General features: G+C 44.0%; 1 protein-coding gene across 2 annotated transcripts in view; it reads right to left on the reverse strand.

Moving 5' to 3' along the window:
- Window positions 1–2,897: 2,897 nt before the first annotated feature.
- Window positions 2,898–22,301, reverse strand: part of LOC118394834 (epidermal growth factor receptor-like) — a 56,107-nt gene continuing 36,703 nt past the window's right edge. For both annotated transcript variants that reach the window (XM_035788418.2, XM_052463929.1), the window contains exons 4-27: window positions 22,011–22,142; window positions 21,641–21,709; window positions 21,397–21,515; window positions 18,282–18,423; window positions 17,784–17,900; window positions 16,802–16,928; window positions 16,590–16,663; window positions 16,368–16,455; window positions 16,031–16,230; window positions 15,495–15,627; window positions 14,817–14,907; window positions 13,186–13,352; window positions 12,988–13,026; window positions 12,679–12,823; window positions 12,454–12,576; window positions 11,977–12,075; window positions 10,688–10,873; window positions 9,835–9,990; window positions 9,476–9,551; window positions 7,530–7,774; window positions 7,202–7,369; window positions 5,198–5,251; window positions 4,935–5,028; window positions 2,898–4,692 (exon numbers count right to left, since the gene is read on the reverse strand). In XM_035788418.2, the coding sequence (XP_035644311.1) occupies window positions 4,238–4,692; window positions 4,935–5,028; window positions 5,198–5,251; window positions 7,202–7,369; window positions 7,530–7,774; window positions 9,476–9,551; window positions 9,835–9,990; window positions 10,688–10,873; window positions 11,977–12,075; window positions 12,454–12,576; window positions 12,679–12,823; window positions 12,988–13,026; window positions 13,186–13,352; window positions 14,817–14,907; window positions 15,495–15,627; window positions 16,031–16,230; window positions 16,368–16,455; window positions 16,590–16,663; window positions 16,802–16,928; window positions 17,784–17,900; window positions 18,282–18,423; window positions 21,397–21,515; window positions 21,641–21,709; window positions 22,011–22,142 (3,299 nt within the window). In that variant the 3' untranslated portion in view covers window positions 2,898–4,237. The remainder of the gene's footprint in view (window positions 4,693–4,934; window positions 5,029–5,197; window positions 5,252–7,201; window positions 7,370–7,529; window positions 7,775–9,475; window positions 9,552–9,834; window positions 9,991–10,687; window positions 10,874–11,976; window positions 12,076–12,453; window positions 12,577–12,678; window positions 12,824–12,987; window positions 13,027–13,185; window positions 13,353–14,816; window positions 14,908–15,494; window positions 15,628–16,030; window positions 16,231–16,367; window positions 16,456–16,589; window positions 16,664–16,801; window positions 16,929–17,783; window positions 17,901–18,281; window positions 18,424–21,396; window positions 21,516–21,640; window positions 21,710–22,010; window positions 22,143–22,301) is intronic.

Consider the following 22,301-nt stretch of genomic DNA (forward strand, 5'->3'; position numbering starts at 1 on the left):
TGTCCATTGCTCGTGTTCCTTGGCCCAAGCAAGTTTCTTCTTCTTATTGGTGTCCTTTAGTAGTGGTTACTTTGCAGCAATTCGACCATAAAGGCCCGATTCACTCACTCCTCTGAAAAGTTGAAGTTAAGATGTGTCTGTTTTTTGAACTCTGTAAAGCATTTATTTGGGCTACAATCTGAGGTGCAGTTAACTCGAATGAACTTATCCTCTGCAGCGGAGGTAACTCTGGGTCTTCCTTTCCTATGGCGGTCCTCGTGAGAGCCAGTTTCATCATAGCGCTTGATGGTTTTTGAGACTGCACTTGCAGAAACTTTGAAAGTTCTTGACATTTTCCAGACTGACTGACCTTCATGCCTTAAAGTAATGATGGACTGTAATTTTTCTTTGCTTATTTGAGCTGTTCTTGGCATAATATGGACTTGGTCTTTTACCAAATAGGGCTATCTTTTGTATACCAACCCCAAGGCACACCTGTTAATTGAAATGCATTCCAGGGGACTACCTCATGAAGCTATCTGGTTGATAGAATGCCAAGAGTGTGCAAAGCTGTCATCAAACTTTGAAGAATCTCAAATATAAAATATACTGTATTTAGATTTGTTTAACACTTTTTTAGTAACTACGTGATTCCATGTGTTATTTTATGGTTTTGATGTCTTCACTATTATTCTACAATGTAGAACATAGTAAAAATAAAGTAAAACATTTACATAAGTATTCAGACTCTTTACTCAATACTTTTTGAAGTACCTTTTTGCAGCAATTACAGCCTCAAGGCTTCTTGGGTATGACACTACAAGCTTGGTACACCTGGATTTGGGATAGTTTCTCACATTCTTCTCAGCGGATCCTCTCAAGCTCTGTCAGGTTAGATGGGGAGCGTTGCTACACAGCTATTTTCAGGTATCACCAGAGATGTTCGATCGGGTTCAAGTCCGGTCTCTGGTTGGGCCACTCAAGGACATTCAGAGTCTTGTCCAGAAGGACTCCTGTGTTGTCTTGGCTGTGTGCTTAGGGTTGTTGTCCTGTTGGAAAGGGAACGTTCATCCCAGTCTGAGGAACTGAGTGCTCTGGAGCAGGTTTTCATCAAGGATGTCTCTGTACTTCGGTCCGTTCATCTTTGCCTCTATCCTGACTAGTCTCCCAGTCCCTGCAGCTGAAAAACATCCCCACATCATGATGCTGCCACCCCCGAGCTTCACGTATTGATGGTACATTCAGGCCAAAGAGTTTAATCTTGGTTTCATCAGACCAGAGAATCTTGTTTCTCATTGTTTGAGACGTTGGGTGCCTTTTGGCAAACTCCAAGCGTGCTGTAATGTGCCTTTTACTGAGGAGTGGCTTCCGTCTGGCCACTCTACCATAAAGGCTTCTAAATCTTTTGATTTAGAAGACATTCTAAGGTTTGTGTAATTCACAGCTAAAGTTGCCAAATAACTCTGAATCTAGCATATAGGACCTGTTTCAAATGATCACTTTAATGCGCACTTGGTCTGGAATGGGAAAAATATCCTTTCTATTTTATTCAGCTAAGTTCAATTATATTGTTCTTAGTATAAAATCATATAATATAAAATAATGGTAGGCATTATAAGCATATCTTGTCTGACAAATGAACAAGCCTAAAGCCTCTGGCATGGCGCATAGCCAGATAACGTACAGTAGGCCAACTCATATTCCGTTCTTCTGAAATCCATTTTCTTCATATCATAATGTTTATTTAGACCTGCCTAAAATAATTAATACATTTATTGTGATGGTGTAGGCAAGTGGTCACCAACTGGTTGATCCCGATAGACTGGTCGATCTTCAAGACATTCCTAGTCAATCACTAAACATTTCTACAGAAAAGCCTAAATAAATATATTTTTATGTTGTGCTGTTGGCAGTACTTAAATCAGAAGCCCTGCGCACCAGGTAGGCAAGTGTTCCCATTTTGAACCATTTCATTTGTCTGAAAAGACAAACCTTGCCTACCAGGTGGACCTGGAAGATCTGTAACTAAATCGAGACTGTCAGAAAATCCAGCAAAGAGCTGGTGTTTTTATCAGTGAGTTCATGTTTAAGTTTTTAATTCAGCACTGTCAATGATGTTTTTATTCAATACTATTACAAAACATGAAACGTACTTCTCCCTACTTCCAGCTGCAGCTGCAATGAATGAGTAGCTAAGTGTATTGATAGCCCTGCGATTTTATTATTAGCAGCTCGTCGTGTCTATTTTATTATTGAAGAACAGTATATTTCATTGTCTCTAGTCACAGGCACAACATGAATTTGTGCATGAAGCATATGCTGTGTTTCACAATCAGGTGAAAAACGGTACCCCCCTCTGGTCAGCCTCACCAGAGGAAGGGAAGGAAAGATCAGGGACCGTGAGAAGCGGACTCTCTGTTGCTCCCGCCCTCCCGCCTCTGAGATAATGCAGGGTTCAAAACAACTGGGTACTTGTAAATCTTTGACTTCCGACTTCAGTGTGTTCAAGACAACTGGCAATGAGTGGAGGACTGGAGATGCTAAATGTGTTTATGTTAATTAACGGTCAATTACCGTGAGACCGGCAGGCTTTTACATGACAATAACCAGCTGACAAAATGGCATGACTGCCACAGCCCTAGGTGCAACTTGTTATTAGGAAGGTGTCTTAATGTTTTGTACGTCCCGAATTGCAGGCTGCAATTGCACCCTTCTCACGTTGACACACAGAACATTCAACCCTGGACTCTTCAGGTCTTCATTACAGTAACGTTAATTGTATTTTTTGTTTTGTTTTGTTACATGAGACCCTTAATAATCGTGTTTGTTCAGCTAAGTAAAATAGAATGAAAAACAATCAGATTGTCAGTTGAACAGTTCAAATATGTAAATAGGTCTTTAAAAAACACGCCAAATAGTTAAATATAAATACGTTTAATTCATTTTCACGTTGAAAGGAAATAATTACAGTTCATCAATAACTGCATATTTATATATAAAGTGGCAAGACCATCTAGATAAGGAATGTTGATAGGATTATTTATAGGTGGCCAAATTGAATATATTGTACACAACATCATTTCATACTTATCTATCTATACATGTACCTCTGTCAAACAGCAGGCTCTCAAATGACAAGTAGCTATTTAATATGTTCATTTAAAACTAAGAAAGAGATTAATTTTGAAAGTTTGAGCACCTGCAAGAGTGCAAGACTTTAAAGCTGTGAGAAGATTTAAAGTTGTAGTGTTAGAACGAAAGGCCTTACTGTACAAAACAATAATAAGCAACACAGATGTCCTAATGTTGATGCAGTTACAATGGGTCACCAACAGGGGCCAGTGTCTCTCCCATCTGGCCATATGATGAAAGTTATAAAGCCTTCAGCAAAGTCATCAATAGCAATATTTGCCACAGAGGTGTACTCAACAACCGCTTCTTTAGGAAGAGTCCTGTAAGGTTTCAGAAGTTCCTCCATCAACGCCCTCCATGGACCAGCCACCATTAGACTCCGATGAGGGCTCCTCCTTCCCACTTCCGACACTTAACGTTCAGCAACATTTGACTCCAGCAGGTCTCAAACTGTAGGTTCCACACAGAAGAGCTCAGACGTCCAACTATTGTTCTAACAGTTCCATCCCTTTAGATGTGGGAGCTAAATACCCAATACTATATACTCAATACACCAATACTGTATCAGTGCCATCTTCTAGTACATGTACCGTTTATGTGTTGGTAAGTAAAGGGTGCGCCGGCATATAAGTGTTTTGACATTTCTTTCACAGGGAGCATCTGATCTCAAGGATTGAGCTATTTTGTCTAGTAATATTGTTTCTCCACTTTCGTATCACAACATTGCTTTGTGCAACATGACACCTATGGGTTTCTGATATGGGCTACAGCGTCTGAAAGTAGAGGCCTAAGGTATTATCTTGCTCTTTTTCACCCAATGGAGTTAAACACCAAAAGCCTCGTTTCTGTCTCATCTCATCAAACTATCAGCTCAGACTCCATTTGAAATGGACAATTTTTTGGAATGAGGAGACTTTTTCGCAGCACTGTACCGTACTACAAGTGGCGAACAATAGAAAGCACACACACTTGGCTTGTTTAAGGCAGGGATAAATACATTGCAAAGCAGTCCATGGTACCGCTACCCCTGCTAAACAAATACATTATGTCTTCTCTCAGTGGGATAGAGAGCCTTATTACCCAGTGTCTCTTTTCATCTACAGTGGGAGGTAGGGGATAACAGGCCTCAGTTTGGGCCTAGGTACTCTGTGTTCTCTGCGGCCGGGATGTGTCCGTTGGCATGGGTCTTGACGGAAGGGGTGAAGTCCTGCTGGTAGTCTGGGTTATCTATACTGTTCGGGGGTTGGTATTTCTGGACGCAGTGGAGACCGCCATTGGAAGTGGGGGAGAGGCCATTGGAGCTCGGGGAGGAGAGCCCATTGAACATGGGGAAAAGGCTGTTGGCGGTGGTGGTGAGGCCACTAGAGGTGATGGGGGAGATGCCATTGGAGGTGGTGGGGGAGAGGAGAGAGGGCTGGAGGGTGTTGAGGTACTCAGGCCCCACTGCCTCGTTCTTATAGCAGTTCAGGTACTCTGTCTCTGTGTCGTCTGAGGAGATGGTGGGGAGGAGGGTGCGAGGGGGACCGGGGTGCTGGTATACAGGGTTCATCATGTCCGACACACCATTCTGGTTCATGTAGTCTGTTGAAGCGAAATAACAGAAATTAGTTACGACAGCAGGTAAACAACCACTCTAGGTACTAAGTGAAGACATTTTATTAAACTGTTCGATTTTAGTTTTCTAAACAATGACAGAGACGATCTTCTTCTTTTCAAAATAAAACCATTTCTGGTAGGAAAACTTCACAATGTATCACTATTTCTTGGGAAGTGAGCCATGTTCTCGGGTTAAGACCCTTTGGGAGGTCAAGGGGCACACTCGCCTGGAGCTGGCTGGAAGGCGTGGTCCAAGAACCTGTCTGTGGGGTCAGCAATGTACCGGAGAACCATGCTTCCTTCTCTGACAGGGAACCCATTCTAGGGAGAATAAAATCGTTGTTAGCCCAAAACCACACCTTAACTGCAAAGTATCATATGAGTTAGAGATGAGAGCTGTTGTTCCATACTGTGAAAGACTCTGTGTCATGGCAACAAAGTTTGCTTTTCAATTAACCTCAATGTTACATTTGTGATGTGTCTCTCATACCTCATTTCTGCTGTGGCACAATCCAATGCTGCTGTTCAATGTGCTGTTTTGGCTCTGAAACACAGATTTACACCCGAGTCAAACACACATTCCAACACATATGATAAAACAACACAAAAACACAAATAAATATCCACATTTCTGTAGGCCTACTTCTACTAAGTTCTTGTTGGTTGAATTCTTTACAGTAATGTTTCAAAAGGTCAAAACCTTTTAATTTCATTACTGTGTATGAAGAAGAAGGTGAAATAAAAGCGACCACAATGAATAAAAAGAGTGACAAAACAGCTCATCCAAATGTAATTGTTTTCGAGAGGCTAAATAAGAGGAAATTAAAACAAGTTAAGCAGGGAACCATCTGCCAAAGACTACGGTCCAAGTCCATAAAAGGCTGTATAGTGTACCAAACACTTCTATTATATAAGCAGGTTCCTCCACTTGTATTCTGGCAGAAAAATATTTAACAAGTAGTGCTGCCTGCCTGCGAAGGTAATCAAAATTGCAAGCTTATGGAGTAACCAGCCGGCTTTCTGTGGCAGGCATACAGCCCGGGTAGCCAACACTGGACCTCTTGGAGTTGAGTCTGAAGAGAACAGAGGAGGAGAGAGAGAGTAAGAAAGAGTTATAGAGAGAGAGAGAGAGAGAAAGAGAGAGGATTTATCCTAATCTCAAATGCAATCAATCAAGGGGCACATGGGAGGAAGCGGGGGTGAGGGAGTAGTGGGGGAGTAGGGGGTCAGAACAAGGACAGGGGAAGAAGAAGAGTCCCCCTGATGACATTTTAACGGGAACAGGAAGTGGGCGATTGAGGCCTGTCTTGTTCAAGCCAGGTATGACACGGTATAAACGCCCACGTAAATTCAATTGACTCTTTCCTCCCACGGCCGACATAAACCAAGATTCAATTTCACTACGATTGCAAAAGGGGCTAACTAAGAACTTGAACTGGGATACGTACTATCACCATGACCTGACCTGATTTAATCTTGTTAAGTACAGGATCAATAAATAAATAAGAGATTGTTCTAGCATTTGCGGAAACAATTGGCCACAAGGATTGTTGGTTCTAATACAAGGTGTAGTAGGGAAACCTAAATTGCCTGCAGTAGTCTAAATTGCCCAATAAATGTCAATGTCACCCCGTCAAACTGTGAACTCAGTGGAGGTGGATACCAAAACTCTGCAGACCCCTTCTTTGTAAAACAACAGAAAAGAACTGTGAGCATAAAAAGTTAGATGGAATTCCTTTTCTTTGATTCATTGCAATGATGCATTTAATCCAGTTTCTTTAATAGACAAAATAAAAACTCTTCTCTGTGTTAGAAATGAGTGTAGAGGAAGAGATCCAGTGGCTGCTGGATGGTGGAAACCTTTTCTTTGGGCTGGTTTTCTGGATACAGATTCAGCCTTCTCCTGGACTAACCCCCATTGAACATGCTTTTTAGTCTAGGAGTAGACTATTCCTGAGAAATAGTATCTCTCTGTCAATTTGAGCCTCGTCTCCAGGCTCAAATTGCTGGTGCATAGAGCCTGGTAACAACTTGAAAGGGGTGTGGTGAATTAGCTGTATTAGATGGGACTTTGAAAAATGGTGAAAATCGTCAATCAAAATAAATGTTAAATCCCATTGACCATATTCTTTTAGGGAAGCCCAACTGATTCTGGGTTCGGGCATATACAGTTTGTATTTGAAAACTATTTATTGAAGATGTGTACTTTCAGATTTTCCAAACTCACATAAACCTTGTTTAAATCACTTGTGCTGCTCACACCTTGAAGTCCACAATGTAGTGGGGAGGTTTCTGAGGGTTATGCTAGATGGTGATTGAATGAGAGATCAGCCAATTAAAATGGGCAGTTGCTTTGTCCGCTCCTTCCATAGACTTCCAGTCAAGTCCCGTTCTGAGGCACTGTGAAACCAGACGGTTCGACAGACAGAGCCGGCTAGTGGACGAGATTACAAAGCAGTAGATTATGGCTAGCCTAGTGGATGTGTTATTTTACCATAGAGTGTAGGAGCTGGGTACGGGAGGTACTGGGGCTGGAGAAGAAGCTGTGCTGAGGTACCAGGTACTCATCTGCGTCCACAGCTTCCTCCATGTCCTCTCCACTGATTAGGCTCTGGTAGAACTTGGTGTCTGTGGGACTTGGGAGGTGCATTCGGTCGTCACCCTGGAAGAGACACACGCATCAGCACCCAAAGACCAGTCCGAAAGAATTATAGAGTAGGTATGTGTTTTGTTCACTAAACTTACAGTGGCTGAGTGAGTTTAATCGGTTTGTGTGGTCTGTGACTCCACAGTAATTCATGATAATGAGTTACACCACTCACCTGGATGACAAGGTAACGTGGGGGATCCCGCGCCATCTTGGAAAACTCAGCTATCAGCTCCCGGAAACGAGGCCTGCTGTCTGCGTCGATCATCCAGCATTTGACCATGATCATGTAGACGTCTATGGTACAGATGGGGGGCTGGGGCAGCCGCTCCCCTTTCTCCAGCACACCTGCTATCTCATTGGCTGGGATGCCGTCATAGGGCTTGGTCCCAAACGTCATCAGCTCCCACGCGGTCACACCTAAACAGAGGTACAGTGAAATAGATCAGAGGCACAGTCAATGACCTAATCTCAGTTAAAAGTGTTCATTACTGTCACAATGAACCGTTTTAACTTGTGGGAATTGGCCTGTTTGGGTAGGGCTAAATTGAACTGTTTCTTACAGAAGAAATATGAAAAGCATATGCATAACCGTAATAGCAAATGAAAGGGAACAGTTTGGAGATGATGGGTCAATTACTAGACCAAAGGTGAGGACACAGCAGTTCACCTAACACAAGACTGAATCCAAACATTTCACTGTTGATTTTATGTGCATTTTACATTTACTGTACTTTTCGCCGCATTTGTTGATATCAAAATCAGAAAATACTCTGGATACACTCAGTACCATGATAAGAATATTCCTGGAAATGTGGGGTAGGTGCAACATAAGACAGAAACATGACATGGGTTTGACTGAGAGGACCAACAGGTATCTCCAAGTGGCCATACACTTCTCTAAAGTGTACATTGTTCCTAAGTCATTTCAACCCACTTTTATGACTCAAAGAAGAGTCTTCAACTATAAAGTGCTTTTTTGAGCTCTCTCAGCTGTGACGTTGAGGAACTAGAGCAAGCACACTTGTAGTTGATTTGTTTGGAACGCAACCCTGCATCCCCGCCTTCACACAATTACTGTTGTTGTTTACGCAATCCAAAAATGGCGTCATTCATAGCATGTTACTGTACACCCACTGCATTCCAATTTATGCGCTTGTCAGTGCACAAACCTGCCATTTTCAACCCGTATAGAGGTACGAGTGTAAAGGGCTACTTATGGTGGCATAGAAACAATCTCAGTTCAAGTTAAATAACTAGGGAACATTACTTTGTTTTCATTCCAGAAAAGCTGATAGGCAGAAACCAACAATGTCAAGTTACTCCTTCAGTAGCTCAGTTGGTAGAGCATGGCGCTTGTAACGCCAGGGTAGTGGGTTCGATTCCCGGGACCACCCATACGTAGAATGTATGCACACATGACTGTAAGTCGCTTTGGATAAAAGCGTCTGCTAAATGGCATGTATTATTATATTATTTTTACTTTCTAAAAAACCCCACAGAGTCAACATCAGTGAGTTGGATGTGTCCTTAGGAGTGGGAGTTGCCAGGTTCCGTTGGTGTTGGATCAGTTTGAAAGAGAAGAGGAGGACCAGGAAAAGGGAAAGAGGAGAGGAGGATAGAAAGGGGGGCTTAGGAGGGCTGGCGGGTGGTGCTGCCAGGGCCTGCTGATGTCTTTGCCTTGTAGAGTAGAAGACACAACTTCAGAGAACTGGATCTTGAGACCGGCCCACAGAGCAGAGTGTGTGTGTGCGTGCATGCATCCAAACTGTGTGTCCAAACCAGGGGTGGTGTGTGTTAGGGACATTGGTTGAGGTGGAGGATTCAACATTGTAAGATATTGGACCTCCAGGACTTGCCGATGTAAAGTTAGATCAGCGATACCAGATACCCATTTCTCTAATCTCCCAATCTCAAAAACCCAATACTCCTATCTGGACCTGATTTGAACAGTTCTGATTAAGTACATGATACAGAAACAATATTTATGCATCTGGATTTACACAAGCACTGTGGTTAATTCCAGCATTGACATGCATCCACATCCAGTTTTGATATATGTATGTTAAATGGATTCGTGCATTAATCCTATTAAATCGTGTGGGTATGTGGGTTCCTGACCATAGCTCCAAACATCACTCTGATGTGTGTATTTCCTGTGGAGGATGGACTCCAGTGCCATCCATTTGATTGGTACCTGCAGAAAGAGTGCTCTTATGAGTTAGGGTTCACAAGACCAAACTGAGGTAGTTCTTCCAGATGACCAAGACAACATTAGGTATGTAGGTAAAGTATAGCAACTGTGTTATCGATAGACTATATTAGGTCGGGATGGAAATAGTAAAATAAATCACCATCGTACAGAAAAAAATGAAAGAATTGACCATAATATTATTTACTTGGCAAAAAATGTGTTCCTTGAGTTACATTTCTTCACAGTAATTCAATTCAATCAGTAATGAGGGGAATGAGGAGCAGACCTTTCCTCCGTCTGCGTGGTACTCCTTCTCGTCAGCGTTGAGGAGTTTGGCCAGGCCAAAGTCCGTGATCTTGACGTGCTGAGGGGTCTTCACCAGGACGTTCCTCGCTGCCAGGTCACGGTGCACCAGGTGACGCTCCTCCAGGTAGCTCATCCCCTGAGGCCAACCACAGGTCAAAGGATCAAATGAGGATGTAGAAGCGAATGAGTGAGTTTATGGCCATACATGGGCCCTGTTTTAGAGCATTCTAACTGTATTCAAACAGAGAGATAGGGCTACAGCACTTTATAATGACTCATTGTATTATTGTTTTAAAAAGGTCAACAAGATGTCAAGTGAACGTTGAACTGTAGGTGTCTATAGGAGTGTATGGACATACACGGCCTTTCCGGACTTTCCACTGACTCACTGTTTGATTAAGTTTTAATCCACTACACTGTGACTCATGGGTAGTCTTAAAGGGCCAGAGTTTTGGTCAAGTCACATGGTTAGGAAAGAGGTCCGTGCCTTATCATAGTCTGGGTGCCACGTTCCAGTTTCGCCATTTATGCCTAACCCCGTCATGATCGTTGTGTGACAAGACAGCAACAAGTTTTCTAAATCAAACACAGACTGACACCAGATCTGTATAATTATGCTGCAGAGCATGACAGACGACTTCAGGACAGGAAGTGCACCCAGCATTTTGTGGTTTGAAATTCCAAATGTAGCCGTAACAAGAGTAAAAAAAAGAATATGAATTTTCACAAACACACTTTTCTTTTGGTTAGTTGGAAAAACAACAGCGTCTTGGAAATTCACTACATTGAATGAACACATACTGCCCGGTCGCTTAAATGCACCATAGTCTTACCTTGGCGATCTGCACACACCAGTTGAGGAGGTACTGGGATCCGATGTTGTCCTTGTTTTCCTTGACGTAGTCCAGCAGACAGCCGTAGGGCATGAGCTGGGTGACCAGCTGCACTGTGGAGGTCAGGCAGATGCCCAGCAGACGACACACATGGGGGTTGTCCACGCTGGCCATCACATAGGCCTCCTATAGTCGGTTAGATATAGTACCAACATTTATTCCAGGGCAGTATAGTACAGTATACTGCCTTTAGGGCTAGTGATGCTAGCATCATTCTAGTGTGCGCTCATAAAACTCAATAATGATATCTAAACATTAACCATTTCAACAACTGACAGCTTGAAGACAATGTACGCTTACGAGCCAGATACGTAAACGTGCAAGACCTTTTCTTTAAAGAAAGCTCTTGACCTTCGTGGTGAGAGGTCAAGGAGAAACATCACTGCAAAAACCTCAGCTGTCCATGCACTCTAAATCCTGAAACGGAATATTCACAGGACCGTGCCAGACCTGGGCTCAAATCATATTTGATATCTTTCAAATAGTTGGGGCGTTTGATTGAGCCTGCCTGGAGTGCTAGATCGGTGGGGCATGAAGTTGGACTATTCTATTGGTTCCACTGCGCCAGGAAAGCTCAATCAAGTGCAGCCAGCCAGCCAAAGTATTTCCGAATACTTAATGAACCCAGGTCTGGACTGTGTTTTTTTTTTTTTTAAACTGCGGTTACTGGAAAAGATTTTAGATTTCATTCCAGAAAACCTTAACCTTGAATTAGTATCCTCCTCCCACTCCCCAACCCTGGTCCAAACCTTCTCAATGAGTTAATCTCATTTCCTACGCTCCCACTGAGAAAATGACTTCTAGAAACCTGACACCATTTCCCATTTTCTAACTAAATGTTGTCATTATTTCAGCTTCTTCCTGAATTGATGAGCATGTGCTTGGAATCAGTGTTCTTTGACATGCAATAGTGGCTGTATAGGCTTCTCAATAACATATTATGCTGCTAAATTTGGTCAAAAAAACAAATTTGCCAACGAATGTTTCGTTTGAAAGTGCTTGTGCAGTGTGGTATGTATACCATACTGTGCTTAATAGCACTAATTTAGATTCTACTGTAAATCAGATATAGAATGTCTTTATATTCGGAAGATACCAGTTCTAACTCCCATGAACAAACATCTTTAAGCAGGGATGCCAACCCTGGGCCTTGAGGGCCGAAACATTTCTGGATTGTGTTTCTACCAGACTTGTCTAAGAGTGAAGTGACATAGAGTGATATAACTCACGTCCAAGATCTCCCTGTTGGCTTTAGGTGATGTGGCCTCTCTTAAAACCTTAATGGCCACAGGAATCTTCACGTCCTCTCCTTCAGGGACCCACAGACCCTGCACGACACACACACACACAAAGTACAGATGTTTTCATGCCATGTCAAGAGGTCAGGAAAAATTCCAGGCACTAAATAATCATAAGAAAAATGAGTGTACATTAATCATTTCTTAAAGGTTTTGGTTCGTTACAGTGGAACATGGGAACGGCAAACTAACTGGTAGTTACTGTGGACTGGATTATGAACCAGGATGTGGTACGTTAAATATGTGGCTGTTAATTGCAAAATTGACAACAGACGTAGATGTGGTTAAAGGGTGTTGGTTTCATACGCAGTCGTAACACACATTCCCATAAGCTCCTTCACTACAGTACAATCCAAGACACTGGAGTTCTCTGAACGAAATCTAGAAGAAGTTAGCGCTTGTATTTACCTTGTAGACAGTGCCGAAGGCCCCTGATCCCAACACTTTGATCTTCTTAAACTCGGTCTCTTTGAGAATGCGGAGCAGAGCCTGGTTGGGGGCCTCACCACTGGGGGTCAACGGTTCAACTAACTGTAGAATAGCAATAGATGTGGATAAGGACGGTTTACTTTGATGCACTATCAACGATGACTACATTCCCTCTGTAGAAAGCCCTTAGTGTCTGCCTCTCACCTCTCTCTCCTGGAGTAGTCTTCGCAGGGTTCTCTTCCTCTTGATGTGGCGTCGCCTCAGTAAAACGAAGACAGACAGGCCCATGATGAGGAAGGCAAGCAGCCCACCCACCACACCAGCCGCGATCACCGATAGGCCAGAGTTACTGCATGGGAGACGGGTGGTAACCAAACAACACAGAGAAGAAAAAAAAACGACACACAAATGATAACTGTTCATTAGCTTAGTGAACTGAGTGTTTCTAAGTTTGAATACAATTGGAACAGTACCATTGTAAGTTAGTGTTCACGATAAGAGTCAATTGCTTACCCTATAGACTGACAGCCTCTCAGACCAGGACCGGTGCATCTGTAAACACATAACGCACGTATGAACACGTGTCCGTTCCAACACCTCAACATCAATTTTTTTACTGAGACATTTCATTTTTAATATTCAAATGGGATGCATGTGTCTGTATTTGTGTATTGCGGTATTTATGCGGTTGTGACAGATTCCTTAACTTACCCCTGGGTACAGTTCTGGTGGCACAGCTGGCACACCTTCATCTTATCTGCATACTTCCAGATGAAGGTGTTCTTGCCCCCTGCCACCCCTGGCACCCCTCTAGGGCACCCCAGGACACAGTTGTTGCCGTCTTTGAAGTTAGCGCACTGGGTACACTGCTCTTGGCCCTGAAAGAGAGAGAAGAGGATAGCAAGACCTTGTATTACATACACATCTTAAAGAAACAACTGTGTGGAGACATACTTTATTTAACAGACACAACTATTGTATAATAATAGCATGCTAGAGAAATACATTGTGCCTACTGTGCTGGGACATGGCATGGAGATGGACACATAGCAATAAGGCACGGGGTGGTAGGGAAAGGGGGATACCTAGTCAGTTGTGCAATTGAATGCATTCAACTGAAATGTGTCTTCCGCATTTAACCCAACCCCTCTGAATCAGAGAGGTCCGGAGGGGCTGCCTTAATCGACATCACCGTCATCAGCGCCCGGGGAACAGTGGTTACCTTATTCAGGAGCAGAACCTTGTCAGCTCTGGGATTCGATTCGACAACTTTTCGGTTACTGGCCCAACGCTCCTCCCCACTAGGCTATCTGCCGCCCCTATATGGTCAATATACCACGGCTAAGGGCTGTTCTTATGCACGACGCAACGCGGAGTGCCTGGATACAGCCATTAGCCGTGGTACACTATACATACAAAAGTATGTGGACACCCCTTCAAATTTGTGGATTAGGCTGTTTCAGCCACACCCATTGCCGACAGGTGTATAAAATCGAGCAAATAGTCATGCAATCTCCATAAATTACTTACAGAAGAGCTCAGCGACTTTCAACGTGGCACCATCATAGGATGCCACCTTTACAAGTCAGTTTGTCAAATTTCTGTCTTGCTAGAGCTTCCTCAGTCAACTGTAAGTGATGTTATTTTGAAGTGGAAATATCTAGGAGCAACAACGGCTCAGCCGCAAAGTGGTAGGCCACACGAGCTCACAGAACGGGACCACTGAGTGCATAGGCGCGTAGGTCAAAAAATTGTCTGTCCTCAGTTGCAACACTTGGTGGTCTCGTTCCGTGAGTTTGTGTGGCCTACCACTTCGCAGCTGAGCCGTTGTTGCTCCTAGACATTTCCTCTTCAAAATAACAGCACTTACAGTTGACCTTTCCTCTTCAAAATTTCAGCACTTACAGTTGACCATGGTCTGGGGCTGTTTCTCATGGTTTGGACTAGGCCCGTAGTTCCAGTGAAAGGAAATCTTAACGCTACAACATACAATGACATTCTAAATGATTCGCCAAACATCAGTGCCCGACCTCACAAATGCTCTTGTGGCTTAATGGAAGCAAGTCCATGCAGCATTGTTCCAACATCTAGTGGAAAGCCTTCCCAGAAGAGTGGATGGGGGCTGTTATAGCAGCAAAAGGGGGGACCAACTCCATATTGATGCCATATACCACAAACCCTAGGTGCCTTATTGCTATTATAAACTGGTTACCAATGTAATTAGAGCAGCATACCTGATATACCGCGGCTCTCAGCCAATCAGCATTCACGGCTCGAACCACCCAGTTTATAATATAGAGACAAATACTTAGACATAGAATACATATAAGAGACACACATACTGGTCCAGTGCAGGTCTGGGTTCCATTGAGGAGCTGACACTCAGGATGACATTCCACACACGTCTTATTCACCTCAGTCTCACGTGGCTCCCTGCAGAATGAGGACAAAACGTCAGCATGTAGCATATTTCCACTACCCTAGTCCCAGATCTGTTTGAGCTGTCTTGCCGACCTTTATTGTCATCGTCCCATAGGAGTTGCTAAGGCAGCACAAACAGATCTGGGAGCAGGCCATACTTCCTACTTGTTCAACATTTGATTTTAGGCGGTTCCATTTGCAGATGGTTGCATTGATCCCTTTCCTCATAGCAAGAGTTCCATTGTAAGCAAGGTGACACTCAATGTTTGACAGAGGAGACTCCCGAAGTTAAATATCTATGAGTTAAGTGCTCCCATTCCAGCTGAGAGGACTGTCTTCTCATGAATTGCCGCCTTACTGCCTTAAGAACTTCTTACATGTACTCCTGATGGCAAGTCTTCTGTCTGGTTTTACTATTTCATTCCATGCAAAACGGCATCTTGCAAAATACCCATGTTCAATTGATAGCTTGAGTTGCCAATAGTTTTCTTTGCCAAGTGTACAAAAAGTTCATTTCACGCTTCTTCACTGCTTCAGCTTTGCAGAATCAGGTCCCTTTAATTGTATAAATGGGGAACAGACAAGGGATCCTCCCTCACCCCTCTAGCAGGTTACAGGAGTCTACACAGCTTCCTGTTCGGCTGTAGTCCTGACAGGCGAAACACATGGTGGGTCCAGGTCCCCAGCAGCCGTATCTGGTACACATTGTGTCACATGTGTTGTTCTGCAGCCCTGCAAACACACATGCACAAACACATACATATCGACACAAAATCATTGTTTTAACCAAGACATAAAGTATATATAGTATTCAAAATATCCTTTTCACTTTTCACACAACCCTGTACAAGTAACAAGCTAGCGTCCATTTCCTAGTTCTCCCACACTTTCACAGTTTTATGGCCACAACAATAGAGATTGGCCAATATTAATCTCAGAGCCACATACCCCGAAGTGACCTTTGTTTTAGTAAACACAGTGTTGTGTTATCAGCCTTTTATTACGGGCTCGAGTTGTTTATGTGACATTATGGTGTTGACTGTTGGTGTTTGTTGCGACTGCTCTTTGCTGCTGTTCCTTTTTTTTGTTGGTGTTATGTGACCACACACGTCAATATAATGACTTTATGATTTACCGCATGCGTCTGCGTGGGCATTGCTCTCCAGCTGTATGGTCTGCCTGTCGGACTTGAACAGCTGCTTCCAGTGGCGCTTCTTGGTGTAGCAGAGGTTGGTGTTCCTGGTGATGACCACGTCTCCATCGCTGATCTCCTTCAGCGAGCGAAGGCCCAGGTGGGTGATGGTTAGCTGGGTTATGGCCAAGCTCACCGTACCACTTGAGGAGGGAGAGAGAGGAGAGGGAGACACTTCATTTTTTTTGAAGTTCCAGGTGGCTATTAAGGGCTTGACCAGCTCACTACTGCCACTCTATAATATAATAGATGCGGAGACTAAACTGTTACTGTTACTTACTGTTTGGTCCGTCCTCTAATAATCTCCAGGTTTTCAAAGGGACTGAGGGATGTCATGTTTTCGGGCCAGTTCTGAATCAGCAGATAGCCTGGATGTTTGTTTTTATAGAACGGGAAGGAAAAAAAGACCATTCAAATACATATGAATGTAAAAGAATCAACAACATTGCTTTTTTGGTAACCTTTTAGTATAGTTAATAGACTAGTCTGCACTGCGTCTTACCAGTGATTTCTCTGACCGTCTTGAAAACGTCTAGCTTGGCAGGATCCATCTTTGGTGCTTTGGTAAATGGGTCCCTGTGAATAGCAAGAACTGTGAAATGTATCTGCCATATTCACAAATACAAATACAACACATTAAGTGTGATGTAAAAAACGAGTCAGGTCTTACTCAACAGGCTCTTAGGTCTTATTCTATATGTTCTTAACACTTACCCATGGATAGACGTGTAGATAATAGCAATGTTCCCATTGATTTTGGTGCAGTTTTTGAACGTGTCAATGTTGGTGGCGTTGATTGACAGAATTTTGTCAAGTTTCCCCATTCCAAGTCCATTGCAAACTGTGAAAATTAGTAATATGTTAATAAAAACAAACATGGCATCTAATTTACTTTTTTATTTTACCCCCTTTTCTCCCCAATTTCATGGTATCCCAATGGTGGAACAAACTCCCTCACGACGCCAGGACAGCGGAGTCAATCACCACCTTCCGGAGACACCTGAAACCCCACCTCTTCAAGGAATACTTAGGATAGGGTAAGTAATCCTTCTCACCCCCCCCCCCTAAAAAGATTTAGATGCACTATTGTAAGTGGCTGTTCCACTGGATGTCATAAGGTGTATGCACCAATTTGTAAGTCGCTCTGGATAAGAGCGTCTGCTAAATGACTTAAATGTAAATGTATCCAACTGTTTTAGTAGCTACTATCTTGTCTCATCGCTACAACTCCTGTACAGGCTCGGGAGAGACGAAGGTAGAAAGTCATGCGTCCTTCAATACACAACCCAACCAAGCCGCACTGCTTCTTAACACAGCACGCATCCAACCTGGAAGCCAATGTGTCAGAGGAAACACCGTGCACCTGGCAACCTTGGTTAGCGTGCACTGCACCCGGCCCGCCACAGGAGTCGCTGGTGCGCGATGAGACAAGGACATCCCTACCGCCCAAGCCCTCCCTAACCCGGACAACGCTAGGCCAATTGTGCGTCGCCCCACGGACCTCCCGGTTACGACAGAGCCTGGGCGCGAACCCAGCGTCTCTGATGGCACAGCTGGCATCACAGTACAGCACCCTTAACCACTGCGCCACCCGGGAGGCCCGGCATCTAATTTCTTTGTCACACTAAAATATTTGAGAAATCACTAGACAGAAAACGAACGCTATGCAGTTTTGTTGTGGCAGTATCAACTGTACCTTTGGGGCACAGCCCATCACACTTCTTGCACTTCCTGACTCCTCCCTCGTCCACTTCGTACGTGTCACCACTGCATGTCCGAACGCACGCTCCATGGTCTGTCACCACATAGTTATCTGAGGGGGAAAAACAGAATATATAACAAATCTATGTAATGCATTGTGTACTGTGTATAGGACAGTATTGTATGCATGGCAGTGTCTGAGAGCTGATTCTAACAGCCTGGAGAAAGTAGAGGCGTCTATAGTATTAGCACTCCCTGAACCTAAATCCTTTTTTCCCCTCGTTTATGCAGTTTCTGATTCAACTCAGAGAGACTGTCACAGACTGACTGACTTAGAGTAATACACCAGCCTATAGGCCAGTGTTTTCCAACTCCAGTCCCTGACCCCCCAAAGCTTCTAATGAATCCTTATATCCTTTATTATATACAGTAGCCTCATAAGAAGAGGTCATAAGGGGAAGGGGACATGGATGGAACATGTGGGTTTTCTTACGAGGGCAGGTCTTGACGCAGGTGGCCCCGAAGTTGTACTTCCCGTCTGGGTTGTTGACTAGTTGGTGAAGGTTGCGGTCATAGAGCAGGAGGCGCGGACACGAGTCTTTACACGTCCCGTCATCCTGAAAGTCCCGGCAGGCCTACGGCACCAAACAGGGCTATGTTCATTAAGCAGCAAACCAAAGACAACAGACAAACAGGACTACCTGAACCTGTCCAATAAGAAACGCTTGTTTTCACTTTCCGCTGCAAAATGTTTTAAAATGTTACATGTCCTAATAAATACGGCCCAGCCATCATAGACAGAGCAATAGGACCATAACAGACCCGTATGCACAGATTATAACACTGCATTGCTATTTCACGGCTCAGCTTAGCCAGAGAGGAATAGGTGCCGCTGGCTTAGCTTCCCAGCTGGGAACTAAGCCTGATTCTCAAGGCACTGTCAAAAAGCAGGGTTTAATCAGCGATAGAAAGGGTCAACAGATACAAAAGCAATACAATGTGGTTTTAATCATAAAGTGGATAGAAAACAGTGGTACTGGTGTAAAGTATGTTGGTCACCAGCCAATAAGACCAAAGGGAGCATCATAAGACAGAAATAATGATGTGTGAAATGTGAAATGCAATGTGTCTGTTTCCTAACACATTTATTGGGTGAAGAAATAACTACAAAATAAAAAATGTTTTTATTTATTTATTTTATTTAACCTTTATTTAACTAGGCAAGTCAGTGAAGAACAAATTCTTATTTACAAAGACGGCCTAGTATATATAGTATATGTGAGAGATGCCATTCTTGACCTGTGACTAGCCAGGGTTTTGTCAGACCACGTGACTTGACCAGGGACCCTACTTAAAGCCTAACTGAAGCCCCGAATCGTTCATGGTCACTCCTGTCCCACCCTATGACACCAGTACAATATGAATGTGGAATCTGTCTCTGCCACTTGTGAAAGTGGCGTGTCTGTCTGTCGGTCTGTCTCTCACCAGCCGCTCTAGGTCTGGGTCAGATACAGTGTGAAGATGGGTTAGGGTTATGGTTAGGATCTCTCACCAGCCGCTCTAGGTCTGGGTCAGATACAGTGTGAAGATGGGTTAGGGTTATGGTTAGGATCTCTCACCAGCCGCTCTAGGTCTGGGTCAGATACAGTGTGAAGATGGGTTAGGGTTATGGTTAGGATCTCTCACCAGACAGTCTCTAGGTCTGGGTCGTGTATACAGTGTGAAGATGGGTTAGGGTTATGGTTGGGATCTCTCACCAGACAGTCTCTAGGTCTGGGTCAGACACAGTGTGAAGATGGGTTAGGGTTATGGTTAGGGTCTCTCACCAGACAGTCTGTAGGTCTGGGTCAGATACAGTGTGAAGATGGGTTAGGGTTATGGTTAGGATCTCTCACCAGACAGTCTCTAGGTCTGGGTCAGATACAGTGTGAAGATGGGTTAGGGTTATGGTTAGGATCTCTCACCAGACAGTCTCTAGGTCTGGGTCAGATACAGTGTGAAGATGGGTTAGGGTTATGGTTAGGATCTCTCACCAGACAGTCTGTAGGTCTGGGTCAGATACAGTGTGAAGATGGGTTAGGGTTATGGTTAGGATCTCTCACCAGACAGTCTCTAGGTCTGGGTCAGATACAGTGTGAAGATGGGTTAGGGTTATGGTTAGGATCTCTCACCAGACAGTCTCTAGGTCTGGGTCAGATACAGTGTAAAGATGGGTTAGGGTTATGGTTAGGATCTCTCACCAGACAGTCTCTAGGTCTGGGTCAGATACAGTGTGAAGATGGGTTAGCGTTATGGTTAGGATCTCTCACCAGCCGCTCTAGGTCTGGGTCAGATACAGTGTGAAGATGGGTTAGGGTTATGGTTAGGGGCTCTCACCAGACAGTCTGTAGGTCTGGGTCAGATACAGTGTGAAGATGGGTTAGCGTTATGGTTAGGATCTCTCACCAGTCGCTCTAGGTCTGGGTCAGATACAGTGTGAAGATGGGTTAGGGTTATGGTTAGGATCTCTCACCAGCCGCTCTAGGTCTGGGTCAGATACAGTGTGAAGATGGGTTAGGGTTATGGTTAGGATCTCTCACCAGCCGCTCTAGGTCTGGGTCAGATACAGTGTGAAGATGGGTTAGAGTTATGGTTAGGATCTCTCACCAGACAGTCTCTAGGTCTGGGTCGTGTATACAGTGTGAAGATGGGTTAGGGTTATGGTTGGGATCTCTCACCAGACAGTCTCTAGGTCTGGGTCAGACACAGTGTGAAGATGGGTTAGGGTTATGGTTAGGGTCTCTCACCAGACAGTCTGTAGGTCTGGGTCAGATACAGTGTGAAGATGGGTTAGGGTTATGGTTAGGATCTCTCACCAGACAGTCTCTAGGTCTGGCTCAGATACAGTGTGAAGATGGGTTAGGGTTATGGTTAGGATCTCTCACCAGACAGTCTCTAGGTCTGGGTCAGATACAGTGTGAAGATGGGTTAGGGTTATGGTTAGGATCTCTCACCAGACAGTCTGTAGGTCTGCGTCAGATACAGTGTGAAGATGGGTTAGGGTTATGGTTAGGATCTCTCACCAGACAGTCTCTAGGTCTGGGTCAGATACAGTGTGAAGATGGGTTAGGGTTATGGTTAGGATCTCTCACCAGACAGTCTCTAGGTCTGGGTCAGATACAGTGTGAAGATGGGTTAGCGTTATGGTTAGGATCTCTCACCAGCCGCTCTAGGTCTGGGTCAGATACAGTGTGAAGATGGGTTAGGGTTATGGTTAGGGTCTCTCACCAGACAGTCTGTAGGTCTGGGTCAGATACAGTGTGAAGATGGGTTAGCGTTATGGTTAGGATCTCTCACCAGCCGCTCTAGGTCTGGGTCAGATACAGAGTGAAGATGGGTTAGGGTTATGGTTAGGATCTCTCACCAGCCGCTCTAGGTCTGGGTCAGATACAGTGTGAAGATGGGTTAGGGTTATGGTTAGGATCTCTCACCAGACAGTCTCTAGGTCTGGGTCAGATACAGTGTGAAGATGGGTTAGCGTTATGGTTAGGATCTCTCACCAGACAGTCTCTAGGTCTGGGTCAGATACAGTGTGAAGATGGGTTAGGGTTATGGTTAGGGTCTCTCACCAGACAGTCTGTAGGTCTGGGTCCAGTGCAGCCTGCAGCACAGTGTTCGTTGCAGCAGTCAATGGGAGACGGACCCTTACACCTCTTAGAGCACTGCTGGGCACAGTTCAGCTTCGTCACTAGACAGAAGGAAAACAGCATCAGTAATGTGCAAGTGCCAGTTATGATATCATACAACTAAAGCCCTTGTTTTTGTCTTACGGTATACCTTTCAACAATATTAGAGTCTGGTTTACAGACTTACATGTCTGGCAGTGTTCTGGGCCGGGCGCCCAACATGAACCATTGAAGCATCCAGGATCACAATTTTTACCTACAGAAAATATATAAAAATAATTGTTCAAGAACTCTGCAACTTCAGTGTACTTTAATACTTTATAGTGTACTTCAGTATTTTAATGTTCAATAAAGCAAAGTTGGAGTTTTTGATTCGTTGAAAGTTAAACATGACTAAACTGTTGGCTGCGCTGGGTGAAGCAACTTCCTGTTAATATCTAACAACATGAACAAATCTAGCCTCAAGCGTGTATAAAAACACAAAACATTGAATGGGATTATGATAGGTGCATTTATGTGATGCATTGTTTCATGTGCTGTACACAGGAGCTCCTTACAGAGACGATTTCTGTTGGGTTCAGGTAACTGCATGTTGGGTTTGCTGTCAATGTCCACGATGTCCAACCACTGGATGGTCTCCACGTTACACAACTGGTTGCCTGAGAACTTCACTCCTCCTTTCAGGATCTCTGGAAAATGGAGAGAGATGCGTATATTTTCAGATGGATGTTGAATGTTGATGTGAATTAATCAATGTAATAAAACGGTGTAGATAACCTAGCTCCAACTCCAAAAGCAACCCTAACCCGAGCTTCATGTCCACATCCTGGTTCAACTCTAACCCTAGC

This window comes from Oncorhynchus keta, chromosome 15, assembly GCF_023373465.1.
Source record: "Oncorhynchus keta strain PuntledgeMale-10-30-2019 chromosome 15, Oket_V2, whole genome shotgun sequence".
Lineage (NCBI taxonomy): Eukaryota > Metazoa > Chordata > Actinopteri > Salmoniformes > Salmonidae > Oncorhynchus > Oncorhynchus keta.